General features: G+C 38.8%; 1 protein-coding gene across 1 annotated transcript; it reads left to right on the top strand.

Annotated features, from left to right (window-relative positions):
• The first annotated feature begins 2,091 nt into the window (after nucleotides 1–2,091).
• On the top strand, nucleotides 2,092–18,671 carry LOC114137740 (coiled-coil domain-containing protein 6). The gene is made up of 9 exons (XM_028006539.1): nucleotides 2,092–2,451; nucleotides 4,292–4,441; nucleotides 6,986–7,114; nucleotides 8,890–8,993; nucleotides 9,698–9,858; nucleotides 11,656–11,812; nucleotides 14,113–14,213; nucleotides 15,122–15,243; nucleotides 17,446–18,671. Exons 1-9 carry the CDS (start codon nucleotides 2,197–2,199, stop codon nucleotides 17,650–17,652), a joined length of 1,386 nt encoding a protein of 461 aa, XP_027862340.1. The 5' UTR covers nucleotides 2,092–2,196; the 3' UTR covers nucleotides 17,653–18,671.
• Nucleotides 18,672–19,871: the final 1,200 nt, after the last annotated feature.

Here is a 19,871-nt window from a genome sequence, read left to right as displayed (position 1 = left end):
CAATGGCCTCTTAACCCATGAGGCCATATATTTTGGAAACTGAACCAGTCCCTCTGGCAAACAAGAACAACAAAAAAAACATTATAATCCTGTCACCTCCATACTTTTTCACTTGGGATTGTGTTTTCACTCCCTTCTTTTTCTTATAAATATAACATTCATTGTCATCATATTACATTGAACGTTATATGAACATTGCTTTCTCTGTTCCTATGTCAATTTAACTGTAATCTATTTTTTATGTATATATTATTTTTGCTTTAAGACTAATGGCCTCTTCTTTGCTGAATGACCTTCCAGCTCTAGTCTGTAAATAAGGACATTTTCTTACTGCGCACACATTTTCCACCAAAAGATGTTCATCTCCCTTTCCTTCCTATAAATGGCCTGATGGCTGGACATTCCCTTGGCTTGCACATACAGTTGTGCTCATAAGTTTAAATACCCCAGCAGAATTGTTGATTTTTTTTATTTTTTATTTTTTGTCCATTTTTCACTCATGGTTAGAGATTAGGTGAAGCCGTTCATTTTCAATCAACTGTTTTTACAGTTGATTGAAAACACTTTAGATGGCAGAAAAAACACATTTTCTGACATCTAAATCATAAGAATGGAAAATGCCCAAAAGTTTACATACCCTGGCCATTTTGGTCTCCTGACATGCACTCAAGTTGGCACAAATGGGCTTAAAGGCAACCATCCTGACCTATGAACTGTTTGCTTGCAACCAGTTTATAAAAGAAACCCAGTTCATTTCTGGACTTTTAACAGACCCTTGTGTTTTCCATGCAGTGCTGCATTGATGGTTTGAGTTTCTGAGTCATGGGGAAAGTACAGGAATTATCAAATGATCTGTGGGGGGAAAATAACAGAACTGAAAAGATATTAGGGGAAAAAAATGCCCAAGGACCTGAAAATACCAGTCATTAGTGTTCGAACTCTAGGTGGAAAATGAGGGATTCTGTTGAAACCAAGGCACAATCAGGCAGATGAACAAATATTTCAGCAACAAAGGCCAAAAAAATGTTTGGTATGCAAAAAAAACCTCACAAATAACTTCAGCTGATATACAAGACAGCAACATAAAAGTGGTGTGGCTGTTTCAAGAGGCACAATAAAAATGTCTTTGAAGAACAATGGGCTGCATGGTGGAGTCACCAGAAGAAAGACATTACCACAAAAATGCCACACAGTATCCCACTTACAATACGTCAGGCAGTACAGAGACGAGTATCACTATTTCTGGAATAAAGTTATTTGGATTGATGACACCAAAATGTTTATTGAACAAGAAATCTGGTGGTTTTTCACGATTCCACTCAAAGATTCGGTGTGTTTGAGGTTCTGTCGTAAAATCCACCCAGATGTAAATAAACTCAGATATTGAAATAAACCTATCAGAAGCTTACAAAGCAGTGGAAGAGCAGTGGAACAAAGTGACCTGATCTGATTTGTCACATATTCTTTGTGTTTGTGTGTAATGTTTGCACATGCCAGCTGAGGGAAGATAGTGTGGCAGGGGCAGTTTGATACATTGGTCAATGTTCTGCTGGGATTCCAGAGAAACTTTGAAATTCTGCCATGCATGTGGGTGTTGCATTGACATGAACCACATATCTAAGCCTTTCTGTAGACGCTGGGCTGAATTTTATCAGCAGTTCAAACTGTGTCACTGGAGAGAGTTTTGTTAAGTCTTTATTTGCTTGGTGAAAATACACACACACACAAAATACATTTTCTGCCGTTTGTCATCAAGCAATCCTTACATTGACACAGGGTAGAAATAATTACTGTACACTGATCAAAGGTATGTTCCCTTTTGATAAACTTAGTTTTCTCCATAAACATGGGTAAATGATTAGATCTCTTGACAGATGCATTTTATCTGGGACCTTGAAACTCAAGTTTGTATTGTAGCACATGACATAAGAATAAAGATTATTGATTTTTTTTTAGGCGTAAACAAGAACACTTATGTCTTATATTTTACAAACAGAAAGAACTGAAGGCTCTACTTTGTGAAATTAAAATGTCTCAGCATTCACTATGCAGTACTGGAGACATCCTGGTGGGGTCGCTATGTCGGCACGCCGGGGCAAGGTCACATCGTGTACCGTTCTGCCGTACTCGCCCCTCACGCTTTCTGCTGGAGCAGCCCCTTCCCTCCCTTCCCTCTCCACTTACTGCCGCACAGCCATGGCGGACAGCGCGAGCGAGAGCGACACCGACGGAGCGGGGAGCAGCTCGGCCACCCCGATGTCATCCTCCGCTTCCAATTCTGGGAAACCAAGTATAGTCATTTCACAGTTTCGCCTGGAGGAACTGACGAACCGTCTTGCATCGTTGCAGCAAGAGAACAAAGTTCTGAAAATTGAGCTTGAGACGTTTAAACTAAAGTGCAAAGCCCTGCAGGAGGAGAATCGGGACCTCCGCAAAGCTAGCGTCACCATTGTGAGTAACGTTAGCCAGCTAACTAGCTACACGCTGTTCTCATGCAACCAAGTATGTTGCATTTGTCAGCAAGTTAGCTGTGGCTGGTGGTATTTATTTAGTGGGGGCTGGTAATTGCTAACAAATTTGGGGCGCTATGTGGTGATATTACTCAAAAATGAACACAACTCTTGGATGTTTTGCTAGCTTTGCTAATAGTTAGCTTGTTGCTAAGTAAGCCAGCGGGGTAGCGTTTGCCAGGTGGTTGGGCAATGACTGGCAGCTACTTTGCTTTGTTGTGCTTTGGCTTGCTAAAAAGCTCCAGGACTAACATGTGCACCACACCTTGATGGTCTGTTAGCTGATTACTCGCAGTACTGTCACTACGTTATAACCAAGAAGGATACAGTATCTGAGTTAATAAATAGCCGTGTAGCAATGTTGGCACATGCTGACGCCTCGTATGTCTTCATGCCGGGTTAATCAGTCAAGCTTCGTAGATATGTGAAAGCGATCTGTCGGACGGGTGGGGGATATTTAGGCCAAACTTTACGACGTAGCGACATGCCACGCCATTAACATGGACAGGTCGACCTCCCTGATCACCACTTAACAATTTCGGGAGTTGTGTGTAGCTTATATACGGGGCGACTCGGTCGTATTGAAAAGTTGACATATTGTTTCTGCTTGATGAACCCAGTTTACCCATGAGGACATTGAAGAAGAGATGGGAAATGAGACTGGCAAGGACAGACATATCATCACTCTGTAATGTTAGCTGCCGTGGTTGTCCCAACACACTTCTCCTTTGCCCTCCCTGCTGCAGTCTTCCTTTCAATAAAAAGTCGACCTCTACTGCAATACCTCTTGACTCCTTTGAGAAAAGTGTTTCCTCATTGACTTACAGACTTCCCTGCAGCCAGATTTGGTGGAGCATCTGTCTATTTTTTCACAGACACATCTAATTATTTTTTGCACATGCAGTTTTATAGTAAAATAGATGATTAAAATGTTAATATTTTTGATTGATTGAAGACTTTACTGACCAATACAGAAATTTCTTTTTGTGTTAGTACTGACCTTACAATTTTTGTTAAATTTTTTTTTTCTTTATAGGGACAAAAGAAGAAGTACTTTTTAAGACTACTTCCATTTAAACAGTAACTTGTAGGTTTATGTGTTTATAGTCTAAGAATGGTGGGAGTTGCTTGTCTTGACACATTTATTAAATACAGAGTGTTATTTTATTATTTGACCTGCTAACCCAAAAGCTAAAAGAGGGGTGTATCATATGTTTTCTTATGTTACCCATGTTTTGACAGAACTTATGTAAAAGCTCCTGATTCATTGAAACGTTTACATGTTTCCTGCTCAAAGTTCAACCTTGTCCCTTAAAGGGTTTTGGTTAGCATAGCATTATAAATATCTGAAAGGAAGCTATCTGCTTCAAATGCAGACATTGTCAGCGGAAGCAAGGTGTGAGTTTGTTGTGTAGAAAAGTGGACCCTGTATGAAACCGGTCACGTCACATTCAGGGCTTCAGCATACAAAAAAACAACACATTTTTACCTACCTCTTTTATTTTGAAGTGCGAAAAGCCCTTTGGCAGCACATAGCATATGAATTTGTTTAAATGTGTAAAACCCTTAGCTATCCCATGATTTACTGAGGATTTCGTTCATCAGATTTCTTAGCACATTATCCACTTTGCAGGAGTCTTAGCTTCCCGCACATACGGCTGTACTGTGCTGTTCCAATTTAATCAGGATAAAGATGAAAACATTATCCCATGCCAGGTTGCTAGAGTCTGTTTAACTGACGTTTCCTTTGGCACTGTCCCCATTTGTTTTATGTTGCACAGCAAGCAAGAGCCGAGCAGGAGGAAGAGTTTATCAGCAACACCTTGTTCAAGAAGATCCAAGCTCTCCAGAAGGAGAAGGAGACCTTGGCAGTCAACTATGAAAAAGAGGAAGAATTTCTGACGAATGAACTGTCGAGGAAACTTATGCAAGTGAGTGATCGGATCAACGGGCGGGGGATCGACTTTGGAGAATTGCCAAACTTTCAGAGTTTTGACCAGTTTTTGTTCAGTGATCATTAGCGGATGATTTAAGCACATCTTGAAGATAATTGTAGAGGCTTTGTACATCGTCATGTTTTTTGTGTCAAACTCATTTTGTCATCCATCAAAAATTTTGGTGCTAGAAACTTCACCTCAGTTGGCTGTATTGCCTCAAAAGTGAACTTAATTGGTGCTCTATTTCAGCCAACTTTATGTAAAAGTGGGCCAAGGAAAATGTTCCTCCACCAAATATTGTGTATTTACAGGTAAAGGTATAACATCCTACTTATAATTGTGTATAATTCAGGATGCGTTTCAGATGCAGAAGCAGTTTCCAGGAACATGAACACATTTTTTTGTATGCAGTGTTGGTCAGGTGGATCTCCTGGATTCTTACCTGAACCAGGGGTGGAGTTTCATGAAGGGAGATTTCTTACCTGTTAAATATTTCCAGTATTTTGTTTCATTCATGTCCCAGATTAAACCTGTTGAGCGTTCATGTTTTCTCTTAAATCATATTTTTTATATTTGTTTGCAAACATCGTATTCAAACCCAGCCATGGTTCTGTGAGCTGACGGTTAAATGCATTCATAAAGTCAGACACACCGGAAATCTGAATTAAATGAAGTGTAGACTTCTCCTTTAGTGTTTGTGGAAGGTAACCATTGTTAAATATTCACAAGTTATGGCTGTAGAGCTCTGGGTTGTAATCTTGAATGGTTTGTGTCTTATATAAGAAAGTTCTGACAATATTCATTGAGCTACTGCTGGAGGCAACGTGTGGCGAAGAGGTGGACCCCATAATCACAGGCTATTAGTACTCGACACTGCTGCCTGGGATTCAGTTCCTGACCTTGGGACCTTTGCCTCATATCTCCCCCTGGCCCCTCACCCCTTTCTCTCTCTGCCCAGTTCTTGCCTGTTTGCTGCAAATTAAGGCACCAAAATCTTTGAACAAATCAGCTACTTTTACACCTTTACTTGGAGATTAGAATGACTTTAATTATAAGGTACTTGCTGTGACAGAATAATAAGTTACATATTGCTATTAATCACAACTTATTTGTGACCAGATCAAAAGTTAAAGTAGGTGTTACTTACATATGCTATTTTAACATCTTACAATTTTGTCCATTTGCCTTAATCTCAAACCAAACTTAAAAACATTGATATTTTGTACATTTTAAAAACTTGCATTTGAAGAATTTCAGACTCACAATGGATGGAAACATTTTAATTCTCAGTCCCAGTGGTGACATTGTTTCTGATCTGGTTTTCTCTGCTTCAGGGGCAAAAAAACAAAAACCGATTGGAATATGATAGCTCTGCAACGTCTAGCTGAAATGAAACCAAACAAGCAAATGTTCAGAGTCAAATGTAGGAGATTGAAAAATACAGTTTAAAGTCTTAACCTGGTTGGACAGCAGACTGTCTCCAACTTTGAATTTAAGCCTGCCCTGTGTGTTGAGAAACTCACTATAGAAACAGCTAAATGTGTTGTTTGGTTGTAACGGGGTAAATAAAATGTCCTTTGAAGAATGAGAACAGAGAAATCTGTAGCTGTGGACTACTGTAGGAGGGAGGATGCACTGCTGAAGCCAAAATAATCTGCAAGTTGATTAGAAATGACTGCTCTGGGTTTGCCACAATTTACTGAATATCTCTATTCACATGAATACTGTGGACTGAGAACTAATTGTGTGTGAATTCAGCTTATTGGTAGCATCCACAATGTAGGAAACATTTCCACTAATGAACAGGTATCAAAATAAAAATGCCTTTTCCCCCTCTTTCCAGTATTTCACATTAAGTGAATTTAAAGCAAGAAGGTCCTGGGTTCGATTCCCGGCCGGGGTCTTTCTGCATGGAGTTTGCATGTTCTCCCTGTGCATGCGTGGGTTCTCTCCGGGTTCTCCGGCTTCCTCCCACAGTCCAAAAACATGACTGTCAGGTCAATTGGTTTCTCTAAATTCTCCCTAGGTGTGAGTGTGTGTGCATGGTTGTTTGTCCTGTATGTCTCTGTGTTGCCCTGCGACAGACTGGCGACCTGTCCAGGGTGAACCCCGCCTCTCGCCCGGAACGTAGCTGGAGATGGGCACCAGCAACCCTCCCGACCCCATTAGGGACAAGGGTGAACAGAAAATGGATGGATGGATGGATGGATGAATTTAAATTATTTTTCCATATTGGTTAGCGAGTTATGTAATTCATAACAGAGATGCTCTGATCTGCTCTGCTGGGCCGCACCCTGGTTTTGTTTTTAATTCATGAGCCCAAAGTTTTGTGGTTGCCATGTAATTTTTTCCTGTCTGTCTCTCCGGGAAGTTCGTCCCCAAATTCAATACAATATTTTGTTTTACTCCAGGTATGTAAGCCAAATTTATAAATCTTTATTCAGGCTGCTTCTCTTGCTCATATTTTGTCTTTTGTTTTTGTACATTGCATGCATTTTGTTCATCCTTCTTTTTCCTTTGTCTGCCTTTCTGTTATAGCTCCAGCATGAGAAGGCGGAGCTGGAGCAGCACTTGGAGCAGGAGCAGGAGTTCCAGGTCAACAAGTTAATGAAAAAGATTAAGAAAATGGAGAATGAAACCATCTCGAAGCAGCTAACCCTGGAACAGGTAGGCTTATTCTTGAGGACAAAAGTGTCTATTAGCCCCTATCAGTTCAGCTACAGTTTTAATGTCTGCATATTTTCCTGTTTCTTCTTTACACGTTTTTATTTGTGGCAGCAGCAGGCTCTCCCAGCTGGAAATGAACTTTACTGCAGCAGTCTTTTTTTTTTTTTTTTTTATTAACTATCTGTATTTACAGAAAAAGCTTCAAGATTAATGTATAATACCTTCAAGGATTATGCTCTGCAGAATCTTTTTTTTTTCTCCATAAATTTAGTTTAATGATGCCAGAAAGAACAAAAAGAATCTTATTTTTTCTTTTTTATATCAGACAGAAATTAAATAGTCATCATTCTCACAAGATATAAACTGTTTGCTCTCAGCATTATTTTAGAATATGGCTGCTAGAAGAAAAATATGCTTTAGCTCTCAGTACAAGGACTTTCCCTGCTATTCTCTGTGTTGTCATGTAGCTGCCTGCTGCCCTCATCACTGCCTATATAACAGGAGAACCTTCACCATGTAGTTCAGTTCCTACAATGTGACCATACTGCATCAGCATGCTGGACATTTTTTGAGAGAGTATATGATTATTATTGTCAAATTGTGAAATTTACACACACTTAAGATTACAGTTTAGAAAAACCCAGATGAGAATACAGCAGGTTTCTACGATTCTGTTTGGTTAATTCCCAGTATTTTTGCTGGTATGGCGATGGATCAGTGTCCTGGACATTAGTATGTTTTGTTGCAAAATGTACATTTCGGCCCTAGAATGGTGTGAAAATGCCAGTTGAAAGCTTGTGAGGGTGTAATCACTCTGTAAAATCAGGTGCGTGCTAATAAGGGTTAAATAGGCTTCTCAGAGAAGAGGAAGCCATTACTCCTACAGGAACATAAACAGCCAGATTAGTTTGTAAATTACCTCAATGACACAGACCTTCATTTTGGAGACATGGGATCTGATGAGACTAAAATTTGAATTTGTAGTATTTGAAGCGTATGGCCAGTGACAATGAGCATACCTGGATTCAACTGAATATATGGGGAAAACACATGCTCAGTGTTTTTGTCATTTAATCAGCAGCCTGAGAGTCAGGTGACGGGTTTTTTGTGTACTGCACTGTTGATTCGGCTTGCTTTACTCTCTGAGGACGTGCTGACGGATCTGTCAGGTTTCGTCCACACAAAAAACAAAATGCCTGTTTTTGTATTTACCAATGTGAGGTAAATACTTTCCAGTCCTGAAACCTGAAGTTGGTTTCTATTTTCATGAATCTTGCTGTGAATGCTCCAATCAAACCAGCAGGCTATCGTATTACTCCTGTCTTCGATTCCTTGATGCAGATCAGTCTCTTCTTCCTCGGGGAACAATATGCCAGAGCTTTTCTTTTATAGACTGACAGGTACACACTGCAGCCAAAAAAAAAACAACAAAAAAAAACACAGTCCACCCCTTCAATCTTGCAGCAATTGGCATCACCAAGGGTAGATTTGATCTGGGGTTTCAACTCTCAACTACCCACCCCAAAGGTGTGTGTATGGCTTTTTATGTTCCAAGAGTCTGAACATGGAGGATATTTATGGCACTGGGTAATTTTTTTGACATGCTTGTGCTCTTAAATGTGTGACAGGCCAAAATACGGTGGTTCTTTATGGAACAGTTTTATCAGGATGTAGTTCTTGGGTTTGAGTTATAGATTTCTTTTGTATGGTCGCTTCACAACATCAGAGGTTTTTCTATCTCTGAAGGCCATTTCTTTGCCTTTTCTGTTTCTCAGTTGAGGAGGGAGAAGATTGACCTCGAGAACACATTAGAGCAAGAACAGGAAGCCCTCGTCAACAGGCTGTGGAAGCGCATGGACAAACTGGAGGCGGAGAAAAGGTAGAAAACTGCAGTCTCTCAGCAGCTTTGTGTAAACAGAATTGTTAAAAGATAACTTCTTCAAGATGAACATTTTATTGTCATGTGAGGAATGGTTCTAATTTATGAAACCAAGGCTGGAGCACATTTTACCTGACATGTTTCTTCCACACACAGGGCATTTCCTTATTGGAACGTTTTGTTCTCCGCACTTCAGAACTGCGTGTCTCCTAAAAAAATGCGAATACGGTTATCTAGATTAGGTTTATCGTGTGATTAAAATACTGTTTATATTTGTTCATTTTAATTTTACAGCAAAGGGAACTTTAGTTTATTTAGAAGCAAAAGCCACACTCTGTTGTTTATTTAGATTAACTTAACATTAACTGTTTTTATTAGTACAAATGTAATTTTAAATCTACTTTAAATTTACAAGCCCATTTTTTTTCTAAAAGTAGATTCATTTAATGCCAATGGGCAGAGTTACACTAATTAAAATCACAATTTCTGTAACAAATTATTTTTCAAGTATTGAAACAAAAGAACAAGTATTTTTAGGTAAATTATAATCAGACATCAATAGAGAGCACATTTGTGTAAAGTCCTTTTCTATTCATATGTTCTGTAAAAGTTGCTTAAGCTAAATGTTTTTTTGTTTTGTTTTTATTAAAACATCTATGGCATCTATGTTTCTAAATTAACATTGTATCTTTCTTTTAAACTAGAATTCTTCAGGAAAAGTTGGACCAGCCTGTATCGGCTCCTCCATCTCCAAGAGACGTTTCCATGGAAATAGACTCACCGGAGAACATGATGCGGCATATCCGCTTCCTGAAGAACGAGGTGGAGAGACTCAAGAAAAGCCTGCGCACCACGGAGCTGCAGCGTAAGTTTTCACTCTCCTCCATCACATGATCCAAGGTGTGTAAGTTGGCCTTCCTTGATAATTTAATGATGACTAGTAAAACTAACTCATGTAAACGAAGGTGAAGAGTTTGTTCTGCCCTGTTTTATCTGGTATCACAAAGACCATTGAGAACAATCTGTCTTGTTTCATGGCATTAGGTTTGTTTCAGCTTCATGACCTCGAGCTTTTCTGGATGCAATAAACCAATGTTGTGACTGAAAGTCTATAAAACTGACCTTTTTAAATAGGGTTTATCTCCGGTCTTTATTTTAAAAAGGTAACCAGTGTTTTGTCTTCACTTTATTATTATAGCCTTATCAAAAAGCACACATTTCAAAATGTTGACGTCACTATGAAAACGGTTAAAATAAATAACTAAAGTAAACAAAAAGTGGTTTATGAAGACTTGCAATCAAAGGTGTTTGCTTTGGGGAGGGATCTCTCTCTGTAGAGATTTTTTTTTTTAAACAAAGCTGAAAAAGTTGCAAAGATGTTTTTATCTGTACTGTTTTCATATCCCACAGTCAGCATTTTTGCTTTCCCAACTCTAGCTGTTGGCAAACTTTTACAAAAGTCCCATGGTAAGTGAGGAAGTTTGAATCACCAGAGATTGCTGCGAGTGATTTGGAAATTGTTTCATGGCCGGGTGACAACAAAGCCGAAGCAGTGATTGTGAGAGCTGATTGACTTATGCATCTACATCAGGGGTCTCAAACTCCAGTCCTCGAGGGCCACAGTCCTGCAACCTTTAGATGTGCCTCTGCTGCACCACCTGAATAGAATAATTAGGTCATTAGCAAGGCTGGGAGAACTGATCTACACAAGGAGGAGGTAATTAAGCCATTTCATTCCAGTGTTTTGTACCTGTGGCACATCTAAAAACTGTAGGTCTGCGGCCCTCGAGGACTGGAGTTTGAGACCCCTGATCTACATCATCTGTAAATGTTTTGAATGGAAATATTTAACTTAGATATTTGTTTTCAGTGGACTCCAGTTAAGGTTTTATGATATATTATATTATAAAGTACTGGAATCTCTTCTCTACTGTTACAGGGGATAGTTTGAATGATAATCTGTTCAAGGTTATCCATGTCTTTAATGGTATTGTATAATGTATGCCTCGGCAGCCATGCAGACAATAAAGGATGGATAGGTTATTTTTAAAAATGCACCAATCAGAATTATATGGTCTTTTTTTAACTCTAGTTTTTTTTTGTCACAAGCAGATACTGTTTTGTTTTTTTAAGACTATTCATCTTTCATCTTGAGCAATATTTTAAGCAGAGATAAATTTGCCATAAAATAGTTGTAGGTCATTTTTTACACAGGAAGCAGAGGTGACATCATGCCACATGTGTGAGAAAAATCACTGTAGAAATGCTGAACTCTGTTAAGCATCAGTAAAACAGACTGGATGCAAAGCAAGGTAGACTTTGGATTGTATCTTTCTGCTTTTTTACCACTAGGGGGAGATGTAAACAAACTTAGTGAAAGACATTCACAACAAGACTGCCATGACATTCCTCTTTGCTTGTCTTATAACCAGCTGTGTTATCCAAGACTGCCATTGACCCACTTTGTAGGGAAAACAAAAACATTGTAATGCACAAACTGGGTTATTTTGTGAGAATACTGGAACACAATGTGCCATTGTTCGGGTATCTCTGTTTTTGTGTGCTGGTTCGACTAACTGAATATTGCTTCAGGTGTTCTGTATTTGACCTGTATATATCTGTGAAAAAATCTCATGTTTTTTTCCTTTTTTTGTCTGTCTAGACACGGAGAAGCGTGCGCAGTACATAGAGGAGGAGCGGCAGATGCGGGAGGAGAACATTCGATTGCAGAGAAAGCTTCAGAGGGAAATGGAGCGCAGGGAGGCGCTGTGCCGGCAGCTGTCAGAGAGCGAGTCCAGTCTGGAGATGGATGATGAGAGGTAAAAGGTGCAATATGCCACAGTAAAGGTTGCCACTTGGGTCAGAGTAATTCTGACTTCTACTGGTGTACAAAATTATATCCACCAGTTACTTCAGTAGATACGTCAGATATTCTTCATCAGAGTCCTGACCAAAGTTTTGAAAGCATTTAACTTGTTGGCATTTAGTTTGAACATCGTAAATTAAACAACGGGTCATTAAACCTGCTAGTTTGAAGAGATTGAAAATCAAAACAAAGATGAATAACAATGCAAGACTGCTGTTCAGATTACAACTTGGCACCAAACACTTGAATTTGGCTTCCTCTCTTTTTAAGGTGGAACTTGTGCAGTAACTTGCAGAAGACCAAACCTCTGTCTTGTTACAGTTTGAGGCTGAAAAGTTCTGAGTATTTTAACAGGATTTTATGTGATTAACACAAAATAGTGCATAATTGTGAAGTGGGAGGAAAACATGCAATGCTTTTCATAAATACAATCATGAAATCTGTGACATGAAAATTCTTTTAACTAGATTGAATGTGAGGAGTAGTCATTCACTTTTTTCATGATTAATTATGTTGAAGGCTCAGAGGCGACCATGAACCCAGTGGCCACTTAGCCAGAGTGCCAGTGTTTGTTTTTCAGAGATAAAACCACCCAGGAGGTGAGCCATTGATAATTGACTCCACCAAAAGGCCTTTATGTAAGAGTGGCCAGGTGGACATGTTAAGGTAGTGTCCCTTCAGTAAAGTGTAGGGATGTTTTTCTGTGGCAGAAACTGGGCGACTGGTCCTGCCAATTAAACCTGAATAAACTGAAGAGGTAAATGTTGGGGTTTTCAACATCTTCATCAACCCACTGTAATATAAAACATGACTATATTTTTTATTGTTGCTGATCCATTGTAAATCTGCCAGGACTTTTAGTGTTGTAGTCTATCTAGAACCTGAATAATGAGTCGTCTTTATCAGGTTTTCTACCAGGATTGGCCCGTATTTAGCTCCTGTCACCTACTTTGTGTTGCTCTATTTCCTAAAACCCTAATAAAAAACTTTGCGCTACTAACTTGACCTTTGAAGAAGTTGAGGGTATTTATACTTTTGCAAGGTGCTGCATCTAATTTATATTTTGGTAGCAAGATATAGCATCTTGTTTGAAGTGAATAATTCTTAAATATTGATTTAAAAAATGCTAGTTTCACGGGCATATTGGACATGCCCTTGAAACTAGCATGTTTCACGGGCATGTCCGTGAAACATGCTTGTGAAGAAAGAAGTGCTTTCTTTCACTTGTAAGAAAGCATTAAACTGATGTAAGTCCCAAAAAAATGCAAATGAAACTATTTGCATTAAAATTGCATTAAAGGTGTCAACTTTGCATTATTTGGTAAATAACACTTTTAAAGCAAAGTTGCATTAAAACTCGCTTTAAAAGTCATTTAGTTGTTACCCTTGCATTTAAAAAGTGACTGACTTGAAACAAGCTCCTGTATCTTGCAGAACAATTCCTTGTAAGTTTGTTTTTGTCCTATTTCAAGTGTTTGTAGATATTTCTACTTGGAGCTAAACCAAAATACTTGGAGTCCAGGTGATTTCCTGCTTTGTTTATAAGTCTACAATGTCTGCTTTATCAAACTGATTGGGGCATTAAGGGATTGTTAGCTGTTAGCATGCTAATACAATGACCACAAACTATGCAGAACTCCTTTACACAAAAAAACATTTACTGGTTCATTGGCAAAAGTGCTACAACATCCAGGACCGTGTTGCCTGCCATTTGTGCAGCTACTGCAGTTAAAAATAACACCAAACAATATAATATTAGATTTTCCTAGCTTCAGGTGTCTGCTGGGTGTTTGAATTTTAGGGTGCGACACATCTTTGACACCACAGGGTGTGGAGAACATGATACCATGATACTGACTGAAAGTAAACCAAATCATTCTAGGTCATGGGCTGTCGATTTTATGACTGGGAGCTGTAACATAAGATAGCAAAAACCAGTCACATCATTCTGTATTATTAAGGATACATCCAAATGGACAGACTTAGACTGGATCTGTATTGAAAAATCAATAGAAACTTGTATGTTTATTGTAGCTTAGCAATATTACACCCATATCACAATGAGCATCTACGATCACATCTACAATCTGTCTTGCTTCAGACTGACTTGAAAGTGATCTACCTGTTTACCTGTCATACCGCTAATCTAACTCCAGTTTCTCCATTTATGGCTTTCTGCCTTTATAACTCAGTCAGTTTATGCATTTGTATGTTTTTTCGCAGGTTTTCATAAGGTTGTCTGATTTTTCTCAGGTACTTTAATGAGATGTCTGCACAAGGCCTGCGAGCGAGGACCGTGTCCAGCCCCATCCCCTACACTCCTTCCCCCAGCTCCAGTCGACCCATATCACCTGGTGAGGACAAAACATCAATAAAAAGCACCTTTGATGTAAATTATTGTGACTTTTATCTTTGATCCAAGTTTTATCTTTGTAACAAAGATTGTATGGTAATTGTTCTGTGTCTAAAATGGTGCAAACATTCATAAACAAGGTATCTGATCTTCATCTGACTGAAGATACGTCCTCAAGGGCTTTTGGACTAGAAAACCTATTTTTAATTTTGTATCTTTAATATCTTTCAAATGCATTACTGAACCCGGTTTGAGTATAGTTTAAACTAAGAAAAGCTATATTTACTAGTGAAAGTTGCAATAAAACCAAAACAGTTTGAACACACAACCAGTCATTGAAAGATTTGACAGGGGTTGGCAAAACAGAGTCGAGTGTAGTCAGGTGATTTAGTGCTATATTTTGCCAGCTCTAGTTTATAGGGCTGGCAAATTAGTGTTGCTTTTTACAGTTCTCAAAGTGCAGTTCAGGTCACCAGTCATACATAGCGCACAGTGTTCCTGCTGAATTTATAGCTTTTGTCTTGCACAACTCCATTGGGTTGGAATTGTGACATTGGAATCTGGTACCAGCCATCAGCATTTGTTGAAAGGTCAAATTTACGACTTACTGTTGCTCTCACAGTAAAGATGTCTTCAGAGTCGCCTTACTTTCAGTAGTCTGTAATTCAGATTTTGCAAAAGATCGGAGCCAACAAAGAAATTAATAGCAGCAAACTCATCTCCGTTTGGTGCTGCTTACTACAATTTGACCAACTTTGACATCTTTCTAGCAAACACAAAATGTGAAATGAAGCAAGAATATCGAATTAAATAATTTAAACACATGCAGCTATTCACTTCCATATCTCTGGTTTAAATATTGCTCCCAATGGGAGATTACTCTAAATTTCACTCCACCTTCTCTTCCAGGGCTCTCATATGGGACTCACACAGTCGGCTTCACCCCTCCAGCAACGCTGTCCAGAGCTGCCATTTCCCACTACAACACCCCCGCCCTGCACATCCACGGAAGCTCCTCTCATGCCGTAACAGTAAGTAACATCCACAAGTTATTGTCCCCAACTCTTTAAAAATATTGGTGGAGCTCTTAGGAGCTCTAACACAGCAGATTCAAAAGTTTGAATGATCTCCTCAACATGTCATCAAATTTTACAGCAGCCTGCTAATGGCTCGTTCATTGATTCAAGTTTGTTGAGCTACTAAAGTAAACATGACATCAGTCTTTAAATACCGACTTTGTTTTACTCTGGTTTATCGTTTACAGATGTGGATAATAAAATAGAAAGCAACAGTAAACAAAAATCAACATGTACACTTTTTAGATCATAAAAATATCCCATAACAGCAGGTTTAAAATAGTACTTTTATGTACATTCAGCTAAGATATGTTTAGATGGCAAAATATAAATTCTAGTTTAACATCCAGGATTATTTAAATAGGTTTAAATTAGGAGTGCATTTATTTAAAACATTTTATATTGTCCCTTTTGAGATTTTCTTTAAATGCGAAGAAATGACAGCATGTAATTTGTCATTACCAACTGTCCCTGGCCTAATTTCAGTCTTTGACTATTTGACTATAAGATTGACTCTGTTGAGCGCTAATGTGCTCTTAGGGTTTATGTGTCTAATGATTGAGTAGTGAAGTATCTCTTCGAGGATTTGAGTAATTGATGTGGACCACCACCATCTCCAAAAGCTCAGCCAGGGAGCATACTAGGCGCCTTTCAGATACAAAGCAACTGTCTGTAAAAACCACGTTAAATAAATGGTCTCTGGTACTGAAATATTCTTGATTTTTGAACAAAGGATGTCACAGACCTCAGTAAATTGTTTTAATGCTTGTTAAATCACTAGTCGCAAGACCTCAAGCTATACAATTGTTATTTGGAACAATGACTGTAAAGGTATTTTCTGCCTCTTGGATGTAATTTACAGGCAGGAGGTTTTCACATGCAGATGTTTTGAATAGACATAATTGCAGCCTCAGTTCAGACATAAAGTAGCACCAGCCTGTCAGAAACACACCACTTTTCATATAGTTCTGCAGTCAAATATTTCAAACTAAAACCTGGCAGAGAAAACTCTTGGTTTTGGTTCTAATATGGTTGCACTCTGTTGCTGATGTGGGTTGTACTTTCTGCAGCTCATAAATGATCTAAAGTCAAGTCGATAGCATGCTCATGTTTTCAACAAGTTGATAGCAAAATGAGCGTACCCTGTTTACATAACTGTTTATGACTCAGTTGATGTTTTAATGAGCTGGTTATTGCAAGTGTTTGTTCTGGGGAAGCAACAATCCCTTATCAGCTATTGTATCTTTATATTCTGTCATGATTGCAACATATTAACACTGTTGGTCTTAAGATGCGGCTTAAATGTTGTTATTCATACAATGATGACTGAGATTCCCATGATGAGCAATGTAGGAACAGCTCTGGTCACATTTACACATTTTTAGCTTCTCTTTGAAAGGATTTTAAACTGTAGAAGTGTAACTTTTTTAATTCTTTCTACACATTGACTCCATTTACCAACTCCTACCTATGTTAGCCACAATATATTATTAGCATTCAATAATAGTTTGTCTTTGGTTAAAAATCCCTTTGAAACAGGAGCAAAATATTCATGTTAAATTAATTTCCAAATAGTGCGTGGGGGTGTGCATGTGTATATATGTACAATTAGAAAATAAATCTACAGTAAGTTCAGGTAGAGCATTCTATTTCTTTTACTAAAGTTAAGTTGCTGGTAAAATTGTGAATGAGTTAGTTATTTCCTAATTAAATACGAAACAAAAATTTTTGGACCCTATAACACATCCTGCACGCATCCATGTTTCTTTCTCACCACATGTCAGAACCTCCACCCAGGCTCTGAGGCGTTGAGCTTCAAAATGATTCTGTCTGAAAGATTAAAACCTCCCATTTCCTTTTAGTGGTCTGCATATCTGGAAACAATGTTCCTGCTCCTTTTTTACAGTGTTAAAGCACTTTCCTCCAGGAATGTCAAACCATGATCCTCGGGGAGCTGATATCCATTAAGTTCTACAGAATCTGACCCATTCATTGGATCGGTTGTCAGAGCAGGGGCAAACCTTGTGAGATCAGAAGTCTTAATATTCTTTTAGCCCTAAAAAAAACTCCCAAGTCTCCTCTTCGATTAGCCACAATTCTGTCTTCTTGTCTGTTTGTACAAACATAACTCATATTTATTTTCTCTTTCTTTCTCAGAGGCCCTCCCCAAGAAGAAGCACCAGTCCCGACAAATTCAAACGTCCAACTCCACCGCCCTCTCCCAACACGCACTCAGGGGCCCAGCAGGCTCAGCCGCCACTCCCCCCACCAGCCCAGCCCATGGTCCAGTCCATGTCCTCCCCAGCAGCCATGTCACAGCATGCAGCGACAGCACCACCACAACCGCCTCCCTCCCAGCCTTAACGCCACACACGCTCGCGCATACACACACACACACGAAGTCTCTTTGTCTCTGCGCATGACTGCGCATTGATTGCCACGATGCTACCGCTGCAACTTCCATCATTACCAGCTCTGGAAGTGAAGTTTCTTACTCTTAACAAAAGTCCACAAGACGCAGCTTCAGATGTTTCGGAGGGAAAAGGAAACAAGAAGGCAAACTCGGCCTCAGTGATGGCAGCAGCCAAACCCACACGTGGCGTTATTTAGTTACTCTCAAAAGGAATGGATGGATTTCAGAATAAAAGCTTCTGGGAGTTGTAGGATAATTGTTCCACCCTCTGTCTCGTACCTGTTATGTTCTTTGTTTGGGACTCTAGCTGGTTGGAGTTGTTGTGGCGCTTCTAAGATAGCACAAACGGCACAGTTAGTGTGTTTCATGGTGGTGTTTTATTATAGGTTGGATGTTTGGATCAGTGGATGTACAGCTAGAGAACTGGATGGATTGATAGATGGTTATTTTTTTTCATGCCTATAATACGACATAGCAGTAATTTCCTGCACTCCAGTTCTCCCCTGTTGTCTTCTAAGCCGTGTCATCATGACTCCACGTTAATCGTGGCTTTGATTAGGTCCTCAAAAAGTGTCGTGGAAGGATGTTCTCCGTTAACAGGGCATTGGATCAAAACAGAGCCTGCAATGCAGTTATTTTAGTTCCCGAAAGCCTTGAGTTTAAAACGAAAGTTTAAAAAGAAAAAAGCATCCATGAAGATGGACACTGGTACATAAACCAGAGATAAATGTCCTCAAATATAGTCCAAGGTGTTGCAGCTTAGTCATGTACTCAGTCTTCTCTCTGATCTCTCTAGCTGGTGTATTTCTGAAAGCTTCTATCATCCTAATGGATATTTCTCATCAGAAAAAAAAAAGAAAAAAAAAAGCATAAATCTCTTTACACTAAATATACATACTGCTAAAGCATTCTGACTGAATGGTACTGTTGACTAAATTTCTATGTATGATTAAAGCTCTTGACATGACGACATCTGCTTTGTCAGTTTTATGGGCAATTGCTTCTCGTTTGTAATCCTGTGAGGGTATAAAAAGCAACCCACTTACAGCCGTCTGTTATGAGTTTTCCTAGGCAAAAATCCATTGATTTTTATGCACATATTTATCAGATCACTGTGTATTTAGCCTGCTTGTAATGTTTCTTTGTGGAAGTTAGCATATCTTACATTCTAACAGTAATTGATGGAGAATGTTTGTGCCTTAAATAAATCTGCACCATCTAAAAGCCCAATGTGATACTGTACAAAGACAATGCTTCTGATGAGGGGATTCTTAGTAAATGTCCAGCGCTGTACGACAGGTGAGTCCATTTTAGACCCTAGTGCCATTATGGTTCGGTAACATTAAAGCAGCTTTTACTTTGCAAGTTGTGTGTAAATTTCTAATTTTGTTCATTGAAGTCTTATTGTTTTTCAATGAGTCTTGGTCTGAATCCTGTCAGACCAATGACATTGGTCTGACAGGATTCCTGCAGGGTCTTAATAAGTATTCAGTTTAAAAGGGTCGAAACATCTCTGATGCATCCAGATTTTCAACAACAGCTTTAAATTACGTTTGGTTTCGTTATACATTTGGACACATCTTCACTCAAGTTTCTCTCTTGGACTTTGTGTCAAAAACATTTTTCCAGGTGCTGCTATGTTAAAATTTCTTTTGATGTCCAGAGATGAAGGGATAGAAAAAAATAATAAATACAACTGACATTAGTAATATCTTGAGTTACCTTAATTTGCTTACAATTCTCATTCATAAAACCATAAACAGCCCAAAGATTCACATATGTTTGACAAGACATCTGCTTAAATGTCTTGCTCTAAATTTTTTCTTTCTGCATTTAAAGATCTGAATAAAATACTTAATTATGATTTATAGCTAGTGAAAACCTGCAATTCAGTTCCTTATAATCATAAAACATCAATAAAAATAGAAATGTTGACCTACAGAAGAAAAAAGGTGCTTGTAGTATATGCACTTGTGATCAGGTTCCAAGTCTTGCTGGAAAAGGGAAAAACCTCTTTGTCAATGAAGGAAGCATGACATATTCTTACATTTACCAGGTAGACAGGACTACTGAGGCAGTACGTGATAAAATAATGGACCGACGGCAGCAGGGGACGTGACCCAAACCGTCACTCGTTTCGGGAACTTGCCATTTGCATTCTGTGACTCTC

Source organism: Xiphophorus couchianus, chromosome 22 (genome assembly GCF_001444195.1).
Source record: "Xiphophorus couchianus chromosome 22, X_couchianus-1.0, whole genome shotgun sequence".
NCBI classification, from domain to species: Eukaryota; Metazoa; Chordata; class Actinopteri; order Cyprinodontiformes; family Poeciliidae; genus Xiphophorus; species Xiphophorus couchianus.
This window is presented reverse-complemented; position numbering and strand designations above follow the sequence as displayed.

Coding starts and splice junctions, on each gene's coding strand:
- LOC114137740 (XM_028006539.1), top strand. CDS start 2,197: ATGGCGGACAGCGCGAGCGAGAGCGACACCGACGGAGCGGGGAGCAGC. Junction 4,442..6,985: donor TGTCGAGGAAACTTATGCAA/GTGAGTGATCGG, acceptor TTTCTGTTATAG/CTCCAGCATGAGAAGGCGGA. Junction 15,244..17,445: donor GCTCCTCTCATGCCGTAACA/GTAAGTAACATC, acceptor TTTCTTTCTCAG/AGGCCCTCCCCAAGAAGAAG.